Source organism: Mytilus edulis, chromosome 12, assembly GCF_963676685.1.
Source record: "Mytilus edulis chromosome 12, xbMytEdul2.2, whole genome shotgun sequence".
Classification (NCBI taxonomy): Eukaryota; Metazoa; Mollusca; class Bivalvia; order Mytilida; family Mytilidae; genus Mytilus; species Mytilus edulis.
Window position 1 is genome coordinate 13,370,782 of NC_092355.1, and position 22,785 is coordinate 13,393,566.

A 22,785-nucleotide genomic window follows, 5' to 3' on the forward strand; every position below is an offset into this window, starting at 1 on the left:
TATTTATAGGAAGATGCTGATACTAATTAAATAATACAGGTATCCATTAAGATCAATGGTCAAAGGTATGATAAATAAACTAATGATAGATACCAGGACTAAATTTTGTATATACATACGCCAGACGCGCGATTCGTCTTCAAAAGACTCATCAGTGACGCTCGAATCCAAAAACGTTAAAAAGGCCAAATAAAGAACGAAGTTGAAGAGCATTGGAGACAAAAATTCCTGAAAGTTTTGCCAAATACAGCTAAGGTAATCTATATTGTAATAAACAGTTACAAGCATCAAGGAGCCAAAAATACTCCAATATACTTAAAGCTACAGAAAAAAAAACTTGAAAATATATGGAGGTCAACATTTAATAAGAACAGCTTGGTATCATTATAAGTTTTTACCCTTTTTTTGTTTCATCTTGAATGAACTGACAAAGGTGCTTTGAAACAAAGTTAATCTTAAGTTATATCTGGAATATTTAAACCAAGAAATTATCATCATGGTGAATTTTAATTATTGTTCACCATTGAGTTTTGATTTGGTTCAAAGTCACAGTTACGATTTTCAATACTGGATATCATATCAGTATATATTATTTTGCATTATTTTATCATTGATCCATATGATATATACCTTACTACGTAAACACCAAAAAGAGTATTTCGGTCTGAAAGTGGCAATGGAAATACGTGTCATGTATTAAAAAAAAAGATCTTGTTGGTCGTCTTTTATTATGCCAACTACATTATGTATGATTAGGCTGGGGCTGTGTGCTTCCTGGCATCATCTACAACAATACACAAATGTTATTACGAAGTTATGGTAGAGACGACTTCGTGAAATAGAGAACTGTAAACCAACTTATTTTCGCGAGCGTTTTATTTTTGTGACTTTCGCGAGAAGGAAAATAACTCGAATATAAATCGTCGCGAAAATGTTAAACTTTTCAGAAAATCGCGAAACATAATAGCCGTGAAGTAATCTAGAAAGGATAAATCGCGAACTCAAGTTTCCTAATGAAAGATGGTTTACAGTATATTAGATAAAATGGTATTATAGATCTATAAAGATCTGAAGCAGCTTTGCAATGTTTAACTGATTTCATTAACAAGAGTTCGTTCCACATATCAGAGACATATCAAATAGGGTTATAAAAATGATTGAACATAAGTATCTTTTCAGAAATCAGAAAATCCTACTTTAATCACATTCTGATGAACAATTAACATTGAAATCAACATGAGAAATCAGCAAATAATTGAAAGCTTTATACACAGTATCGCGTTAATATTATTTGTATATGTTAGGTATTTGCAAATTTAGATGAAGACCCTTATTTGATATATTTTTTTAAAAATTATGCTTTTAGGACATTTATCCTATGTTTCAAGTTACAGTATGACCTCGACCTTAAGGGGAAATGTCTGCAACTAATTCTGCAACCATATACCGAACGAAAACAAACACACGATCGAAAAAAAAAAAAACGTTTTAGATCATTAAGTTGAACATACATAACAATCATCTATATTTGGTACGGGTGCCACATATGGAGCAGGATCTGCTTACCATTCCGGAGCCCTAGATATCACCCATTTGGTTGGGTTTGTGTTGCTTATTCTTTAGTTGTATATGTTGTGTCATTTGTACTATTGTTTGTATTTTTCATTTTTAGCCATGGCATTATCAGTTTATTTTCGATTGATGAGTTTTACTATATTTGGTACACTTTACCTACCTTCAATCCAGGCAAAAACAATCTGTCTACAGTAACTACTCAGTCTCACCAGACGTAATCGTACATGCGTATCTTTGAACAGGAAAAAAGGCTATACTAATACTATCGGATTAACATACATGTATATTTAAAAAAGCTATACAATATAAAAAAGAAGATGTGATATGATTGCCAATGAGCCAACTGTCCACAATGCACCAAAATGACACAGACATTAACAACTATAGGTCACCGTATGGCCTTCAACAATGAGCAAAGTCCATACCGCATAGTCAGCTATAAAAGGCCCCGATTAGACAATGTAAAACAATTCAAACGAGAATAACGACCTTATTTATATAAAAAAATGAAAGAAAAACAAATATGTAACACATAAACAAACGACAACCACTGAATTACAGGCTCCTTACTTGGGACAGACACATACATAAATAATTTGGCGGGGTTCTGTTGCAACTCAAATGAACAAAATATCGCTTATAACTCACAACTGTAATTTAAGCGGGAGGTTAAGCTAGTAATAAACTAGGTGTACCCTACCACATGCTGTTGCTTTATATTTGTTTGTAAGTTATTACAATCCAACGTTAAATTGTGTTTTATGGACTACCCTCTTTTTAAGTAACCTGAGTGTTCGGGATACATGTAAGTTCACTTTTATATACGGATAGGAAAACAAATCTAAAACAGCTGTACCAATCGTTACGTTGGTTTATAAAGTCATTTTTACGGCTTTACACTGTTTATATTTACCTTGGAAAATTCAAAATATGTAAGTAGGGTTAACCCAATCAGTTAATATTAAACTAACCAAGTTGGTGTTTGTAATGGAGACAGCTTTTTCCAGCAATATGTTTTAGAAAAAAAATGTGGAATGTATTTATTTATAAACGATACAATGATTTACTTACAATCCGAGACCGAATCGTCATCTGAAAAAAGTTATGAAAGAATAAGGACTCAAAAAGTTCATGTAGATTTAGCTTTATATTTTTACAACCCAATTTCTAATCAAATTGTGATGGCATGGCTGTTATTTAGAATCGGATTGTACGTTCCTGTATTTCATGGTTTTAAACGAAACTGAAACCTGCAGAAAAAACATATATAAACCTGTCCGTGTAAAGAATATACATGAAGTCTTAGCTCGTCTGTTCAGTCCCCGGTGGTTATCATCACCTCAGTAGTCAGTACTCCGGTGATGTCATGTTTGATAATACATCTTTTATATTGCCCGTAAATGAATTATGCAATTATAATATAACGTATGTCTCAATTACCTCAGTCAAAGTTTTTTTTATGTCATTTTTGTATCATATATTCCCTTAATTGTATCGGTTCTTACACGTTAATGGCTTTCAAATATTCGGATTTGAGCATTATTTGTTAATGTTAATAAAAAAAACGCTTCAGACGACTGGCATTTTTTACGTGTTCTTTTCGGTTTTTTAGTTTTTACGTAGTTAAAAAAAAACTTATTTGCTGGAAATAGTGGATTTTTTTATTGTTTCTTTTTTAACCTTACCATGTAGCCTATCGTGTTCCATTTCCTTATCCCCATTCGTCTCGGTTAAAGCATGGAAACCCAGGGCTACTTCTAAGTACAATCTTTGGACATCTAAAAATAGACAAAATGCGATTTACAATAAATGCCGATTTTACAGATACTTTCACCTCGACTTCTTTATTTCAAATACATGTATAATGTATGTTTATCATGTTTATGTTTAATAATAGAATATGTTTTAATATACCTGTTGTAGGTTTAAAGGGGTATTATATACGAGATATTTATATAAAAAATGATTTGTTTAGTTCAATCATTTAAGAAATAAAATAGTGCTTTTGGCAGCCAATTTTGTTCAATTCTGACAAAATAAAACAGATTTATCATGATTATGTTTACATCGGTTTATTATTTTTGAGAGATGACCAGTTAGATGTGTTTCAGACTAAAATTCACACTTAAAGCTGATACATATAATAAATCATGATTATTATCAACACATTTGGTTTTTAGACTTGTTTATGTGTTTGATAATCGTTTACGTATGTTTTCAATCGAATATAAAAAAAAATGAAACCTCGATTGGAATGACTTTTACGGCGTATGCAAATTTAAATCGACAATTATATGTTCATACTAAACATATTGACGACATCAGTTATTGCCCAAAAATTGACATACGCTGACCCTTTCTTTTATATTTCTTCCATTATGAACCATACATTTGTTAAACTCACACTTACCTGCGAAATGATGATGCCTTTCCCATCCGTTTAATAAACTTATGACATCTAAAATAAGATTTGGCTGTATTAGTTATAATTTTACCAGTCTAGTAACAACAATGTACACAGAACATAAACCCGATGTCAATATTTTCACAGGATTATATGTTAGACACTGACTTATGTACTCTAATTTATGGAGTATTTGTATTTTTGGATGCCGTAGAACTTCGATTAAGAAAGAAGGAAGCTTCTTTTTGATAGCATGATCAAGGCATGTAGTAGCGGAAGTCGCCAATTTGAGTTTGTAATTGAGTAAAATAGGTTTTATATTCCATCAAAAGCTTCTTTTTGATAGCATGATCAAGGCATGTAGTAGCGGAAGTCGCCTATTTGACTTTGTAAGTGAGTAATATAGGTTTTATATTCCATCAAAAGCTTCTTTTTGATAGTATGATAAAGGCATGTAGTAGCGGAAGTCGCCTATTTGACTTTGTAATTGAGTAATAGAGGTTTTATATTCCATCAAAAGCTTCTTTTTGATAGTATGATCAAGGCATGTAGTAGCGGAAGTCGCCTATTTGACTTTGTAAGTGCGTAATAGAGGTTTTATATTCCATCAAAAGCTTCTTTTTGATAGTATGATCAAGGCATGTAGTAGCGGAAGTCGCCTGTTTGACTTTGTAATTGAGTAATAGATGTTTTATATTCCATCAAAAGCTTCTTTTTGATAGCATGATCAAGGCATGTAGTAGCGGAAGTCGCCTGTTTGACTTTGTAATTGAGTAATATAGGTTTTATATTCCATCAAAAGAAAACAAAGCATACTAATAAATAAATATTTATAAAAAAAATATAGATAAGAAAAATTGTGATTAATAGATATACAAACACAGAAACAGAACTAAAATGAGAAGGGAAATGTAAATCATTACAAATCACAAAACTTCTTGTCTGCCTTTGTCGGCCACATATCAATACAAGCTGACATAGAGTAATCATACCTTTTACTAGAAAAATATACAAAATAAAGCAATATGATATAGGTCAACGATGCTTGTTAAAAGACCGAAATAAAATAAATAAAGGAATTATCAATTAGCTTTTTATTTCATAAGAGTTCTCTTTACTTACGGTTAGCATCTCGTAAGTCAGTACAGTGTTCTCCTAAAAATAAAACAAGGCGAAACAAAAGCACTTGCGCTTGAATATTTTTAAACATAACTAGGGTTTAAATCAGAAAATTCTTAAACATCGTTTAATACACTTTTACGTTTTTCTATAGAAAATAATCTAAGGATCGTAAAATGACATTCGACCGTTTTAGTTGGAAATTATTTGATAAGGCCATTTCTTAACAATAAGGCTAAAAGACAACACAATTGAAAAATAAAGACTCAGCAAAACAAATTCCATCAAAACCCGGTATGATCTTTAGTGGTCTGTACGTGTAAGCAAATTATGCTTCACATGCGGCAATAAACATGATTAGGATGAATCATATATACCGGTTGTTAATGAATGATACATCATTGAGTAAAATACAACGTCTGATGTGCTCAGTGTTAATAAGGTCAATAATTTAAAAACAAATCGCCACCTATTGTTCGAAGACGCATTTCTATACAACTTTTAAGCTTTTAGTTACAGTATGTGTTTTATTTCTTCAAATAATATAACATACCAGTTTCTGTAGGACTTTTCGTGTCATGTTTTGCAAGATCTGTTGATTACATTTATAAAAATATCAATCACACAAGTCTAGTAAATAACATAAATAACATAAACAGTACACACTGTACTGCACCAGCTGTGTCTTGTCTATATGCCTTTTTGTATTTCTTTTTTAGCAATGTTTTTCTATTTATAGCGATCAACATTGTATGACTTCCGTACCCTTGTTTTTGGCATTTTTTTTAAAGCGATTAAGATTATAACACAATGTTGACTGCTGTTCCCCTAATTTTGACATTTTTAACTATTATGTCTGTTTGTTTTGTTCACCCATCTTTGTCATCATAATGTAATTGTATTCGAATGTCATACATGTGAGAGGTTTAGTTATAATTAAAACCAGGTTAAATCAACCATTCTACATCAAAAAATGCCTGTTACAAGTTAGAAAAATAATATTTGTTTTCCATACGCTTGATGTGTTTCAGTTTTTTTCATTTTGTCATTTCATCATGTTCATTGCGGAATTTCCGTTTTGAATTTTCCTAGTTCGGTATTTTTTATTTTACTTTTTTAGGGCAATACATGTCTCTTCAGTGATGCCCAAGTCAGATATTTAAAAATCAAAACCTCTTTAGGAAAAATGTTTGAATAGTTTAGTAAGTTTAATGACAATTAAAATGTACTCATGTTTGGAACATTTATAAAAAATATAAATTTAATCCTGTAAGTACCAATTTCTACTAATAGTTCACTAACAATGCTTTAGTCGTTTTGTATTCATAGTTCTTCGGTTTAACGAAAATTCAGACCTGAGATAATAATATGAAATTTAACGTTAACGCATATCTTTAACATTTTTCACATATTTTAAACATATTATGACACAATCATATAAGCACTGTATGTTGTAATCAACAAATAACGGGTCTGCTTTAAGATATTTTTACACATCGTAATACATACTTAGTCGATGATTTTAGCTTACTATTTTGATACATCCTCTAATGCAAAAAAAAAAGATTTATGTGCTTTTTTGCTCTGTATATAACTTTAAGTAAGACTAGCATATATTATCCTTTGTAACTTCTTATTCAATTTACTCAATGTAATGTAGTTCCCTATTATTATTTTTTTTTTTGCAATATATCTGAAAGAGGTGCGAACGATACCAAAGATACATTTAAAGTCATAAGTCGTAACAAACTAACAATACCATGAAACAATACATTAGAAAACAATTTAGTTCATGAACTCTTCAATTTATCAAGCAAGATTATACTTTGATAGACATCTTTGAACTGATGCACATACTACATACTAATTATAACTGGTTTCCCCCTCCCCCGAATATATGGTATTATAACTGCGTTCATGATAGATAAAGGCAACAGTAGTATACCGCTGTTCAAAACTCATAAATCCATGGACAAAAAACAAAATCGGGATAACAAACTAAAACCGAGGGAAACGCATAGAAGATGGGAAGATGTAGTAAGAGTGTCAATGAGACAACTCTCCATCCAAGTCACAATTTATAAAAGTAAACTAGTTCAAGGTACGGTCTTCAACACAGAGCCTTGACTTACACCGAACAACAAGCTATAAAGGTCCCCTACATATTACTGGTGTCAAACCATTTAAACGGGAAAACCAACAGTATAATCTCTATAGAAAACGAGAACCGAGAAACAATTATGAACCACATCAACAAAACACTACTGAACATCATATTCCTGACGTAACATTTTAATGGTACTAAACCTATCTGTTAGCCCCAAACATCATTCTTACCTTCAATCCAGATCATGATTTGTCTTCGGCATTCTGCATTCATGTGTGTGTTTATGTAGCTTTCAACATGAGTATCTACAAAAATATTGATGAAAAACGAAATTTGATGTGTATCTATGACATTATGTGGTACATTGTGCATTACAATTACAGTTGAACCTGTGTAAGGATATACATATTTTGGGACCATGTACATGTATTGGTTAAAACAGGATCTTGAAATACTCAGGTGTCGGATTAGAAAGTATACACTGTATAACGTTTGATTTGTGAAGTTTACAAAAATTTGATACTTCCAATAGGTTTAGTAAATAGCCAACTCTAAAGCACATTTCAAGACGAAAAAGTAAAAAAAACTAGGAAAAATCAAACGCTGTCAATCAACGGAACACACGAAAAACAATACCATATTTCTATGAAAAAGTGCAGGGTTAAAGCTAGTTTTATGGCCAGGTAAGCTTCTTACTTGTATGACAGTTGGCTATATAAGAAAATAACATTTATGTCTCTCTTAAAGGTTGGGAAAACGCGTACTTATTTTGTTTTAGATGTACATACATGTAGTGTAAGAATTTTCCTACATACGTGACCCGAGAAAGTTGTGTTTGTAAACAAAATTTCAGACTGGGTTTAATTTGCACGTTAACTCATATAAATTTCGATTATTGCAATTGTTTGGTTACTGTCTTATACATGTTATATAAGTAAGGCTCCAAATTTCTTCATATTCATCGACAATAATATTCTTGAAATATTGACCACCGAAATAAGCACACAATTGTCATACAACTCTTTTATATAGATTTTTTCATAATTACAGTCCGGATTTCCATTCAAGAAAGCTTCATCATAAACACTCGTATAGCTGTGAACTAATTGGTTGGAAGGATGACTTCCAACATTATCCAGAAAGAACCCTGTAAAAAATGAAGAAAAAAGACCATTTTAGATGTTTTGTTTTATTTAATTTTTTTTAACAATATGTTTGTTTAATTTGAATGGGACACCAATAGTTAACAAATAATACATGTCTTAAATGCACGTGATGTTATCGTTGGCAAAATAACAACAAGCATAATTTTGAATCTTTTGCTTTAAGTTGGAGTTCGTATATTAAAAAATAAAAATCAACCAAAAATAAGGTAAAGAAAAAAAGTTTAATTCTTGAAATTTTTGGCTCCTTATAGATGCTCATCCTTAAGAATGAAGCTATTCATAAATCATATAAGGATTGAATTTAGCTACACCGAGTTAAAAGGTACGTTTCAGGGTTGAGATACTGGCATGGTTAACTTTTTTTCTCCGATTGTCCGTTGATATTTCAATATCTAAACAGGAACTCTTTCACGCAATGTAAACCTTTGACATGTTTGAAGAATATAGCTATCATTTTTAGAACCCTTTTTGAAATATAGATATTCACGCGTTTCAATACATGTACATATATACGTACTTTGACATATAATGAATTTCTGATCGAATATATTTTCTCATTGCTAAAATGACAGAATCTGTTTTAACTGTCTCAGGAATTTTCAATTTTGATTGTCACCTATTCCATTTAATATGTTTTCCGTCAGTTAAGTAAATAACGGGAACTTTGACTTGTTAACCTCATGACTAAGAATAATATTTTTTTTCTACATGATATTTTTATAAAAATTTAGTTTGCAATAAAAATTAGGGGCTACAAAATAGTTATGCGTACTTACGTTTTCTATCTTGTAATGATTTATGGTATATATCATGATATAATCTTTCTACAGCTGAAAGAAATAGTGGAAAAAACAAACATTAGAATTATCATACATATTTTCATGACTTGGAAATGAAAAGGACTAAAACATTTTTTTCCCAATGATTAGAATGTATTTATATACACCAGTCGACAAAAGTATTTGCATTGTTCCTTTGTTGTATCGTATGACAAAACAACCTGATTTTTTTCAATTTGCATAGTCGTGGCATTATACGAAATGAATTACAAAAAAATGTAGCATTTGAAAGTATGATTTGTCTGTCCTTTAAAAACTTATTACGTCTGATTCCATCATATAGCTGTCTGATAACAGAAATGAATTAAAGCGAAATTCAAAGATGGCAAATATACATAACTTATGCATTGAAAATTTAAACTAGTTTGTAAAATTCATTTAAGATAATTTTTGTTATATAAACTGCTCATTCATATCACAACTAACATACCATTATAATTATCGTGCTTAACCCATTCTTCTAACAACAGAATTGCATCTATAAATAAACGAAAATATGTGTCATATTGTTATTTTGCTTTTCTATCAATTTAAAAGATCCTTAAAAATAATAATATCACTTTATAGATTGCGTGCGTCAGAAGAGCTTTTCAAGAGTGACTTGCACCAAAATGTTTTATGGTGATTAAGATTATAAAACAATTTTTACTGCTGTACCCCTATTTTTGATATTTTTACCAATTATGTCTGTGCGTTTTGTTAACACATCAGTGTTTAAATAATTAAATTTGATGCGATTGTCATACAAAGGCGAGGTTTAGCTAGGTTTAAAAAGAGGTTTAATCTACTATTTTCTACATAAGAAAATGTTTGTACCAAGTCAAGAATATGACAATTGTTATCCATTCCTCTGTAAATACATCTTTATTTCGTGTGCCATACTTTGCGTTTGCATCTATCCAACCTGTACATTAACGATTTTTTGCACTTATTTTAACAGATACTCTCATTTCCGTTTAGCTATTTTGGTCGCATTTTGCGGCGATTCTAAATTGCAATTTTCAAATTTAATTGATGCAGTTTAGTACATGGTCGCGGCCATTTAAATTCGCGTTATTTTTCTTATCGCGAAATCGTGAAAATAAATCGCTCACAACATTTAGCTGGTTTACTGCACCCTAAGGTGGTACATCAGATTACAGGGAGATAAGTCTGTAAAATCAGCTGAACGTTTTATTCACGTTTGATTGCGTAAAAAGCTTATGTTATTACAAATCCGGTAATTAGTCTAATTCGGTTTGAATCTGACTAAAGACGACACAAAAATATCTATAAATATTTGTAAATGGACTGTATAACTATAAACGTAAGTTATGGATAAATTAAAAATTCTACTAATTGGTCAGTTTTCAATGCTTTCACTGAAAAGACCATTGCTCATTGACGATTCAAATGAAACCAGAGTTTAGAGAGTTTTCTATGATGCTATTGTTTAGTGATTACTACGAGAAAAAAACATTGAACAGTAATACATAGAGTAGGGTTATTGCTAATTATATTCATTATTTATGTTATTACGTCGAGAAAGCCAAAGTGCCTGTTAAGAACCACCAATTTGAGATGATAACTCTCAGAATGACTTTGGTCAGTGATAATTTCAGAATGCATTTTTAGAAATATATGAGTTTTGAGTACGTTATTTTTTGTTATTAGTCTATATTGTATGCATAAGTAGACGCGGGAGTACGGCAAAAGATATCACGATTTATAAGATATGGTTGAATGATTGATTGTTGGTTGGTTAACGTCCAGTGGTAAATATTACATGCATGCTCAGGACGAGAAAAGGTTAACAATAAATACAACAGGTAGGTCTAGTAAATGCGGCCATCCGGGATGATGGTCGGGGAAATTTGGACTGTCACGGTAAAAGGAGGGTATATTGGACAAGGGACATAAGTTTTGAGTTGCAACAGGCCATATAGACCACTCAAAGAGTTGTTGCATGCGTTCTTTGTATGCAAAGAGCATGACAATCTCTTTTCACAAGGCTTTCGATTTTATAGGATGTGAGTAACAATAGCTCTATAAACCTTTACAATGATTGCTGCAAAAATTAGGAAAAGCAAACACTTACAAAGTGTAAATATGTTATCGTCAACTGAGAAATCATTTGTTTTATTTGACGTTTAAATACTTGACAACATCATGACCATTAAGTTCAATATGTTTACTTACGCTGTTTACGTCTAACACTATGGCATGTGCTACCTGTAAAAAGAAATATTATACTTTATTAAAATTGAAAAAAAAATGGAGTTAACTTATATATTTTATATATAATTTGTTTATGTGCATACACTCTATTAATTTATATGTGTCATCCATACAAGTATGTGCTATCTAACAATCTGCAAGTAATTCTTAATGTGGGAATACAAATAATGGTTTAAAATTAATATGTCGTTTTGTCTTTTTTAACATTGAATCGTAGATTAATTCATCATAGATACCAGGTTGAAAGGTTGCATTTGCGCCAGCGTGTAGTCTACAAAAGACCGAATAGTGATGCTGGAATAAAAAAAAGGTTAAAAAGTCCAAATAAAGTACGAAGTTGAATAGCAATGAGGACCACAAATTCCTTAAAGTTTAGCCAAATACCTCATTGTAAAGCTTTGTTTATCTATTATTGGCAACGACAAGCCTTAGTATTTTCAAAATGTAAAGATTTATAAACAGTTAATTTACAATTATGACCATCTCAATGATAATACATGCCAACACAGAAGTGCTGACAACTTGACTAGTTATATAGTACCCTCTGTTCATTTTTTTTGGTAATTCGAAATACATGTTCGTATCTAGTCTTAATAATTTTACTGTAATGTTAGCATTTGCAATACTCAATTTCTTCAAATTGTGCTATGGTGTATAATTTGTATTTTGGTATCTAACTGCTTTAAATTTTCTTTATCAGCCAATAAAATCTATTTCCTTTGGTAAATAAGTAGGAATATTATAGATTATTGTCCTATATTTCGTCAACTAGTACCAACAAATATGTTTGTGCATGTTTTATTATTATTTTTGGTAGGAATCTATGGGTTTTTTTTTTGCTGAGTTTACCATTACTGATTAACCTTCATACCTCACTATGATTAAGTTAATAATAACCGAATATAAGGCGAGTATAACTAATTAGATAATCTACATCAAATTCAAAGTTACATATATGGGAAAGTTTTGCATACTATCCTTCAGAAAAGGCATGTCATATTGCTAGTAAATATAAAATTAAGAAATAAATAATCATTTCATATAGAATAAACAAACATGAAGCGATATGCACATAGAAATACGAGTTAGAATAGTAAAAAGAAGATACAATGTAAATACTATAGTCGATTTTCATTACTGTTTATTCAAAAATTATTGCGATGTTTTAATTGTTGCGAAAACTGTGACAGGGTTATAATCGCAATAATTTGAACTCGAATTTTTATTTTTTTTTAATGTATTAGTAACAAAGACCAACTAGCAGTTATTGAACTGTCTGCTTTTGCTAGATATAAGAAGATTTGGTATGAATGCCAATTTAGACAACTCATCATCCAAGTAAAAGTTTTCTCACACGAAACAACAAGCTTTAAATGGCATCAATAGACCATTTCCATATTACCGACTTTTGACTCCGGGTTCTTAAATTGTTAGACAGGTTACCTTATACGTGGTAGGACATCCTGGTACTATTCAATTCCGAACAACCAAAATAAACTAAAAAAATTATATGATTTGAGCAATTTTAAAGAAAATTTTTTATTTCCGATGTTTGATTCATTTACAGGAAAGCATTTTAAAGGGTACCCAACACTTTTGCTGTATTTGATTTGGGTCGTGTTTTTTTTTTTTTATAAAGTTTAAACAAAATTTTTACTCTGATCTGTTGACAAAAATACAATTTATAAAAATTAGAACCACACAATTTATAGGAATAATTTTGTTGGATATATAGCAGTTTGACAGACGTTAATTTTGATCGATGAAAAGCTTGATATTTCCTTACTAATAGTATGTGATTTAAATGTTCAGCTGATTTTTAAAAGTTAACTCTCTTAGGCGTTCTCAATATGAATTCAAAAGTCATTTTTTTTTATCGTAAATTTTAGTATTAAGTATAAGATATCCAATTCAATTACTAGGTAAACAAAGCTGATTAAATTCAGATAGGCATCTTTAAGTTTTTTTATGACTTTTTCAAATCAACTTGGATTTTCATCAAATTATGCAGCTATCTTAGTAATATATTGATAGTACTGAATCCCCGGTCACTATGTAGTTTGGTGTATTGCTGTCAAATTTAAGAATTAAATTAATCTATGTCAAAAAAAGCTAGGATTTGTAATTTTGGACAAAATTAATAAGATAGTACACTTTAATTCTTTTTATAACTTTTTCAAATCAACTTGGAATTTAATCAAACTATACAGCTACCTTGGTAATATATTAATCTTACTAAATACCAGGTCATTATGTAGTCAGATGTATTAATGTCATATTAAAGATTTAAAATTAATATAGGTAAAAAAAAGCTTGGATTTGCAGTTCAGACAAAATTCAGATAGTACACTTTATTTTTTTTATAGCTTTTTTCAAATCAACTTGGATTTTCATCAAACTATACAGCTACCTTGGTAATATATTGATCTTACTGAATCCCAGGTGGTTATGAAGTTTGGTGTATTGTTGTAAAATTTAAGAATTAAATAAATCTAGATAAAAAAGCAAGTCTCTATGCATCAATAAATGACTGATAAACACGAATTAGTAGAAAGATATAAGAATATTTGGAATCTAGGGGGAAAAAAGTGTATTTGCAGTTCGGACTATATTCAGATAGTACACTTTTATTCCTTTTATAACTTTTTCAAATCAGCTTGGATTTTCATCAAACTATGCAACTATCTTAGTAATAAATTGATCTTACTCAATCACAAGTCGTTACGTAGTTTGGTGTATTGATGTCAAATTAAAGAATTAAATAAATCTAGATAAAAAAGCAAGTCTCTATGCATCAATAAATGACTGATAAACACGAATTAGTAGAAAGATATAAGAATATTTGGTATGAGTTTCAATGAGACACCTCTACCTCCAAGTCACAAGTTATATTAGTAAACCATTATAGGTCAAATAAAGGCAACATTAGTATACCGCTGTTCAAAACTCATAAATCCATGGACAAAAAACAAAGTACGGTCTTCAACACGGAGCCTTAGATCACACCGAACACCAAGCTCTAAAGGGCCTAACAAAATACTAGTGTAAAACCATTCAAACGGGAAAACCAACGGTCTAATCTATATAAAGAACGAGAAACAAGAAACACTTCTGAACCACAAGTTTACGTATAAGTCAAAACGTTTGCTCAGTTATTAGAAATAATATATAATAAGCACAAAACAATCATCATTAGTTTTACAATTTTAATAGCCTTCAAGTTAATAAAGATTAAAAATAAAATATCCATACTTACTTTGAAAAAAAAATGAACGATGGGTGGTTGTAGTAGGAGGCTTTGTGGTGTGCTTGATAGTCGTTTCGTGATGATGTTTAGCTGGTGAAATAGCAATCAGTCCTGAATGAAATTATTAAAAGGAAATTGAATTGCACCATCAAATTACAATCCGTTCAAAGCGATATAACATGTCTTTAACCAGGAATATATTTGACAAGAAAAACAAAACAGAAATATCTGTAATCAATTTTATAAATAAGTTTACGACATAACTTCTGTAAGTATACTGAATTGTTCGTAACTTTCGATGAAGTTTAGTCGTACAATTTGTTGTGAAACTTAACATGAGTGCATACTGATTGTCTCTTGACCAAATGTCGTACTTTTTTTTTGTAGTTATTTATTCATTGTAAATATTGTTCATCCTCAGTTTGATCTATTCAAAAGTGAAAATCCCTTATCAAATGACACATTTAAACGCTGAAACACTTCAAAATTACTTCTACTGTTAAGTCTGTTTTTTGTTATATATATTTTACGTGACTATGTATTTATGTATCCCGTCATACTTTGAACGACAACATTATTTCATGTCTACCTGTGCGAATTTCAAACGCGCAATTTTTACACCAGAACTTTAAACTTTTCATCCGCTATGGGTGGATTTAAAATAGATAATTAACATCGTTTAATATAAACAAAATGAGGATGTTAAATTTAATGTATGCCTTTTGTGCTTCTTCGTTACATTTGTTGTTTTTATAGTGATTAAGATGATAACACAATGTTGACTGTTGTACCCCTATTTTTGACTTATTTACCTATTGTGTCTGTTTGTTTTGTTCACGCATCGTTGACAATATAATGGAATTTGATGCGACTGTCATACAAGTGAAGGGTTTAGCTAGCTATAAAACCAGGTTCAATCCATTATTTTCTACATAAGAAAATGCCAGTAAGTCAGGAATATGACAGTTGTTATCTACTCGTTAGATGTGTTTGAGCTTTTGATTTTGCCATTTGATTGTGGACTTTCCTTTTTGAATTTTCCTCGGAGTTCAGTATTTTTGTGATTTTACTTTTTTTTCAAACGAACAGATAACAACCGGCATTTTACTGCCTTGTCACAGGCATTTTCTCATGTGTGCTAAACTTGGTGTTATAGCTAACGAAACCTCTCACTTGTATGGTTATCACCAAAAAAAAAATCAATGATATTGACAACGAGGTGCGAAAACAAATAAACAGACATAATAGGTAAAGGTACGTTATTTTTTTTTATTTTTTTACTGGACGGACGGAACTGAGTATTACTTTCATTAAAACAATGAGGTACGATGAGGTGCTTTGTTAATTAATATACGACAAGGAAGTCTGTTTTATAAGATAAAATCAAAAGACGAACGCCAAGTTACCAAATCTTAAATAGGCAAACTCTAGAAATGAAATAGATACTCAAATAGATTTCCGTACACGATTTCAAAACACAAAATATAAATATCGTACACCGACTTGACTTCTATTATATTTTTCCATTTAGCTAAATAATATCAGATTAAAGCAACGTATTTATCGATGGATTTTTTTGGAATATACAGAATTAGTTTTGAGATCAACATCTTCTGGTGAGAAAAAAAGTGAAAATATACAAATCTCCTGCTCACATTGCAATGTCGAACCAACTGTTATCCATAAACATTACACTCGATGGAAAGTCAATTTCACATAAAAGTCAATCATAATTCGACTCAATCATTATAGCTTCAATCGATATAGATTTTTGAACGTATTTTTCGGACATGTTATGGATTGAGTTCGATTAAAAATGGTAAAATGAAAGGAAGGAGATGTGGTGTGATTGGCAATGAGAAACCTATCCACTGAAATTAACTGAATTGGATGTAATTAGCTACAGTCAGCCATAAGGCTTTCCGAAATGGTACCGACCAGAACATGCACGACAAAGGCTTAATATAATGTGATAACCAATACCGTGGTGTCGTTAATTGTTGTAGTATAACTCATAACGTTGGAATTCTTCTTGCAGATTTACGCATTTGCTAGTCATGTTAGTTCTCTAAGTTTTTAACGTGCACTTTGGGGTAATAGTTTGGTTCATATCAAAAATAGTAGGATAACATTTAATTTTTCATATAACGTTGTCAATTTGTCAAAATGAATAAGTTGTGCACAATATAATGACAATACATCTTTCCTTATCGTTATGCGGTATACGGAAATGTGAACTAAACGTCAAGTAATTAAATCTGATCTATTTAGAGCATGCTATTTGTTAACTGATACACACAACAATACACAACAATTGCACACTTACAATATACAAATGTTCAAACACAATCCCAGGCAAATTACTATGCTAGTAAACATGCAAATTTCTACTGATATAAATTATTAAAAACAAAGCAAAGAGAAAAGAAAATAGTCAAAGGAGGATAACTATATTTTTGACGTTTAATATTACATTTCTTTAGCAGTAACACTTTCTGCCATCAATAACAAGTTGCCTACAATGCTATCAGCTATGTTTTTAGTTGGCAATCTACATGCGTTGATTCGAGCGTAACTCATGGGTCTAGTAAACACGAAACACCGGTCTTGCGTACAGCATTATGCATCTGCATTTTATAAGTATGAACTATTAGGGATATGCAAACTACAATACATTGCTGTCATATGTGATTGCTAATCGGTTTATGTTTGAAAATCAGGCTTGTTCTGATAGACATGTGAAATAACTAAAAATAAAACGCTCAATATAATGTGATAAGTGCTAACCGGCCATTGTTTTATATTGTTTGCAGAAAAACAACAAAATAAACTAATTGTTAACTCGTTACATTTTTCGTAAAGATAGCAGATGTCAAAGGCACAATGTTTCGCCTCCATGTCATGTTGTAATTTCTATGATTGTTAAAAATAAAAAATAAAAGGTCTTTACGTCTTGATTGGTTATTGATTTCCAGAGAAATCACTTTAGTTTATTTTTCAATTAATGCTAAATCTGCTAGAGAATACACTCATAACTCTTCTTTTGTTTAACTATATATGTTCTGTATTGTTTGTTTACCTCTGAACATATCATTTGTATGCACTTGCGGCAAACGAGTTATATTTAAAACAATCGCTAGTTTATTACAGAAAATATTTAATGATGCAGAAATCCTTGGTTTACATTCTTATAAGCTTGGTTTATCTATAATATACAGAGTACGATCGGTGACCCTCATTCCACATTGTTCCACATTTCTTATCATTGCATATTGTCGGTTGTAGTATAGTTTTAAAAGTTTCAAGGTTAATGACGCAATTCCCTTATCACTTTTTATAAACTTTCTACAAATTGATGACTTTTTTTAACAGGGAAGAAACTGACCATTATCTTTTTAAATTAAAATCACATTCGATCTTATATACGATAATCGCCAAAGGGTAATGGATTATGTTGGCCCTGACGGACAAGAAGAAACAGTAAAAGAAACCATGGCCAGTTATAGTGTATATAATTCTATTTACAACTTTTAACCAATACTAACAGTAGCAGTAGCATTCGTATATGTTATAAGAGTCAAATCGTCCAATTCATGTGTTTTTACTGCAGATGATTGATTTGTATACGACAATAAATATAACGTTTTCGAGTAAACAAATTTGCAAACAGTACTTTAAACGCCAATTATCAAATGAATGTCTATTTTGACTAGTTCCACCTTCGTTTAAACCTGTTATTAAAATACAAATAAGCATAGAGCACAAAATCTTACCAGACACAAGAAACCACAATTGAACGGTACACATTATTCTCCGTCTGTAGAACAACTAAATAGTATGCACCATTGTCACGATTGTAAATGAGATAAATTATGAGGCCTTGACATATCAGTCATTACATTTTCAATATTCATAATTATCTCTGCGTTCTATCTCGTTATTTGTTCAATCGTGAACATATGAGCTAGTTATTTTTGTAGGGATGTTACACTTTTGAGGCGATATAAAAAGTTGCTAATAATCCCGATATAACATCTTTTCTATAATTCTTACCCGATTTTTTCATTTCCCAACCTGTTGATAATTTGTATTAAATCAACGTTTGGTTCGTTTAATCTCAGTTCTTCATTGGTAAAAATTCGATTATGACGTCAAACTGTGTTGCTTTTTTCTGAATTTCTTAGTGTGAAAAAAAAGCGACCATGTCTGATGCCGTAACATAGCGAAAGCACATCTTTGTACTGTAGTAAAACTATGCATTTTTTTTATTTAAGGATTAGTTAAGTTTTTTTTCATATAACTGTTCCTATTTATCATAACTGTTTTAATTTCTATGAAATCAAACATTCTGGTACGACTTGACCAAGAGAAGTAAAAGCAAAGAAAACATGAATGGTTCTGATTAACTTAACAATTACTGCTGATTAAGTACCAAATTTAGGATCACATTAATGTGTAACAAAACAAATAAGCATGAAGCCAAAACATAAATAAAATTAAACATATAAGAAAACGACAAAAAGTATACAAGAAAGTGCTTCGCCATGAGCTCAAGATTCTTTTGTCGCAAAATCAACAAGTAAAGTTCGATATAACTCTTCAATAGCTTATTAGAAATTTATATAAAAAACACTTAAGCTAGTTTAGCTAAAAGATATTTTATTCATGTTTTGGCTTCATGCTTATTAATTTTGCAGTTGATAATATTCTGAAGCAAAGAAACAGTAATGAAAAATATCACAATAAGGGAAGAATTAGCTTGTTTGAGCGTCTATTGCAATACCCTTTCGAATGAGATAATTAAGTCATTAACAGATATCAAAGACTCCATCTGTTACTTGTGATTCCAATTAACAAAATAATTGGCATCACTTGTTGGACAGGATCGGCTAACTCTTGAAGAGCATATGTGATCACCCTCTTTATTTTAGTAAGATACGTGTAGCAGTGTGTTTATGTCCACTTGCTATGTTCTTGCAAAGGCGTTGTCCCTTTAATTCGTTATTTTGATTGCTCTATCGGTGTCTTCCGTTTCTGTTTATAAGCTCGTTTCCTGGACGTTTTATGGTCTACCTTTATTCGCCCGCTTGTTCGTCCGTCAGTCCGTCGTACACATGTTGGACTATAACTAAAAAAGATTTGAAACAAATTTTAGGAAATTTATTTGAATTGTTCATATATATTGTTCCTAATGACTTTACTACAATTCCGTTCCCTTTTCACGACTGTGACCTACCAAATTATACTATTTACTGGGTTATTATAAGCATGAACAACACGAAATTTGCCACATATGAAACAAAAATTGCCTACCCTTCCGGAGCACATGTGATCATCTCCGTGATTGGTGGGATTTGTGTTGCTCATCCTTTTTTTTCTATGCTGTGTTTTGTCTACCTTAATTTGTCTGTTTGTCTGGAATTTTTCTTTTTTAGCCATGGTATTGTCAGCTAGTTTTTTCTTATATATGAGTTTGAATGTCCCTCTGGTATCTTGGGCCCCTCTTTTGTTGCTATCTGAATATCATGTGTTTATTATTATATCGTTTTGAATTCAAAGAAATGTATGTACATAATTTTATGATAAAATAAGGTAGGTTGTACTTCAATATACGATCATGTTTATCATAACTCATTTATATATACAGTCGATTCTAGTGGTCTCAAAGATGATCAAGCAAACGAGAAAAAAACCAACTAAATAACAACATTGTAGCAATCAGAGGATAAAATGAATAAATAACAATATAATTTTACGTCTGAATCATATTTTGGAAATAAACATTTTTAGAATAAAAAGAGAAAAAATTTAGTTGAGTGTATTATGCTAATATGAAAATTGGAAAAACAATTTATTTGCTAAATATCAAATAAATGCATTGTCATGATATGGAACGCCACAGCTGTCTTATGTGGAACTCTGATATTACGTTATGTTGTCTTACTATAACTTGATTATATTTTGTCTTTACTTAATATGGTTTTGACATTACGTAATGATGTTTTGATATAACTCAATATGGAATAGTCATTACTTAATGATAATTTGATATTACACGACATGGTTTCGTATTGACTTGATATAGTTTTGTCACTACTCAATACGGTTTTGTCATTATTCAATGTGGTTTCATCATTATTAAATGTGGTTGTGTCATTAGTCAATGTGGTTTTAACATTACTTGATGTGAAGGTGACTTAACGTTATGTAGTTGTTTCATTACATGATGTGGTTTTGTTATTTCGTAATGATGATTTGCCTATTCTTTATATGGTTTTAACATTACGTAATGATGTTTCACAATTTGACGATTTTACACTACATAATGTGTTTGTTTCATTATTTGGTGTGGTCCTGTCATTCTTTGATGTGGTTATGCCATTACTAGATGAGGTAAAACGACGTGACCAATTCGGAAAAACCTGTTCTATTTTTAGATAGATTTCAATGTTGTATACAATATGCCTTGGATGAGTGTGGCCATCAATCGAATTAAAATTCAAATTAAAGTTCGGGTTACTGTTCAATTAAAACTTTGAGTTAGTCTTCGATTTCGAATTCAAGACATTATTATAGAATTAAAGTTCTAGTTAGCATTGAGTTTGGAGTTGAACTTTATGATTTGATTTTTCTAATAGAATGAATTTGAGTAGGCATTCACAGTTTCCCGCAAAAAATGTTTAACTATCCATGCAGGGTTATCGTTTCATTGAGATATGCTTACGTTCTTGAGATATACTTCCGCATGTGTGTGCATATATATTAATGATTTTACACTTATATGTATATACATTTAACAAAACATTTTAATAGTATTAATTTATTTTCTTTAAAAAGTATTTGAAGAGTATTCATTGAAGAAATTAATTTATAACAATCGATAAGGAAAATTCGTTTGCACTTGATGATGTCTACGTATCATCATGTTTATAGATCGGTTAAAATCCAAAAACGAATATTACTTAATTGAAATCTAGGCGATAGCAATACATCGGAATGACCTCACGGTCATCCGTTGTAAAAAGATTGACATTCGTATATGTTCAAATGATCATTTTCGTAAAAACAAAAAAATAGGAGACTTCTTATTTTATAGTACTGATGCTTTGTCGGTTAGTCCGAGCCCTCAATATCAAAAAAAGCATCTACAAAAAAAAAAACACATTTTATTTTAATTTTGTTTTTACCGATAAATGTATCTATAAATGAACAGCCGGTCAACATTACGTTTTACACCGACAGCAGCAATATCAGTCGAGGGACAGTGTTCCGCGGAATATTTTACAAAATTATATAATACTGCTTCTATTAAAGAACTAAGAGGAAAACGGCAGGACCAAGTGGTTTGGGGATATGTCCAAAATGTTGTAAACTTTTAGTACTATTTTCTTATTATTGTCTGTCATTCCCCTTTTTTCATATCAAATAATATGAACAACCATTCGAACATTAATTTGAACTTTTACTCAATGGATAGCGATACCCATCCAAAAGGACATAAAACAAACGACATATTTAAATCTGTTTAAGAATAGAACATATTTTTCCGAAATGATCACGTGATTTTACCTCATCAAGTAATGGGATAACCACATCAAGGAATGACAGGACCACATCAAATTATAAAGCAAACACATCATGTAGTGTAAAATCGTAAAATTTTGAAACATCATCACGTAATATTAAAAACACATAAAGAATAGGCAAATCATCATTACGAAATAACAAAAACACATCATGTAATGAAACAACTACATAACGTAAAGTTACATTCACATCAAGTTATGTTAAAACCAAATTGACTTATGACACAACCACATTAAATAATGATGAAACCACATCGAGTAGGGACAAAACCATATTGAGTAATGACAAAATTATATCAAGTCAATACGAAACCATATCGTGTAATATCTTAACATCATTACGTACTGTCAAAACCATATTAAGTAAAGACAAAATATCATCAAGTAATAGTAAGATAACATAACGTAATATCAGAGTTGCACATAAGACAGCTGTGGCGTTCCATAGATCGTTAATCTAAATGATCATGGTTGGTTTTTTTTAACATAAAACACTTTTAAAATTAAATACGACTCAAAATCTGT

The 22,785-nt window shown here is 30.7% G+C and overlaps 1 protein-coding gene across 2 annotated transcripts in view; it reads right to left on the bottom strand.

The window, feature by feature from the left end:
* LOC139497182 (uncharacterized) overlaps window positions 1–18,553 on the bottom strand; it is a 68,055-nt gene extending 49,502 nt beyond the window's left edge. Inside the window, exons 1-14 of one of the 2 annotated variants that reach the window (XM_071285276.1) lie at window positions 18,448–18,553; window positions 14,684–14,785; window positions 11,389–11,421; window positions 9,641–9,688; window positions 9,148–9,201; window positions 8,254–8,352; window positions 7,436–7,510; window positions 5,652–5,690; window positions 5,102–5,134; window positions 3,986–4,033; window positions 3,261–3,353; window positions 2,647–2,667; window positions 1,736–1,807; window positions 710–784 (exon numbers count right to left, since the gene is read on the bottom strand). In XM_071285276.1, coding sequence (XP_071141377.1) covers window positions 753–784; window positions 1,736–1,807; window positions 2,647–2,667; window positions 3,261–3,353; window positions 3,986–4,033; window positions 5,102–5,134; window positions 5,652–5,690; window positions 7,436–7,510; window positions 8,254–8,352; window positions 9,148–9,201; window positions 9,641–9,688; window positions 11,389–11,421; window positions 14,684–14,785; window positions 18,448–18,481 — 783 coding nt within the window. In that variant the 5' untranslated portion in view covers window positions 18,482–18,553 and the 3' untranslated portion in view covers window positions 710–752. Of the gene's footprint in view, window positions 1–709; window positions 785–1,735; window positions 1,808–2,646; window positions 2,668–3,260; window positions 3,354–3,985; window positions 4,034–5,101; window positions 5,135–5,651; window positions 5,691–7,435; window positions 7,511–8,253; window positions 8,353–9,147; window positions 9,202–9,640; window positions 9,689–11,388; window positions 11,422–14,683; window positions 14,786–18,447 lie in introns of those variants that run through there. The other variant, XM_071285275.1, reaches the window with a different exon arrangement.
* Between the last annotated feature and the right edge of the window lie 4,232 nt (window positions 18,554–22,785).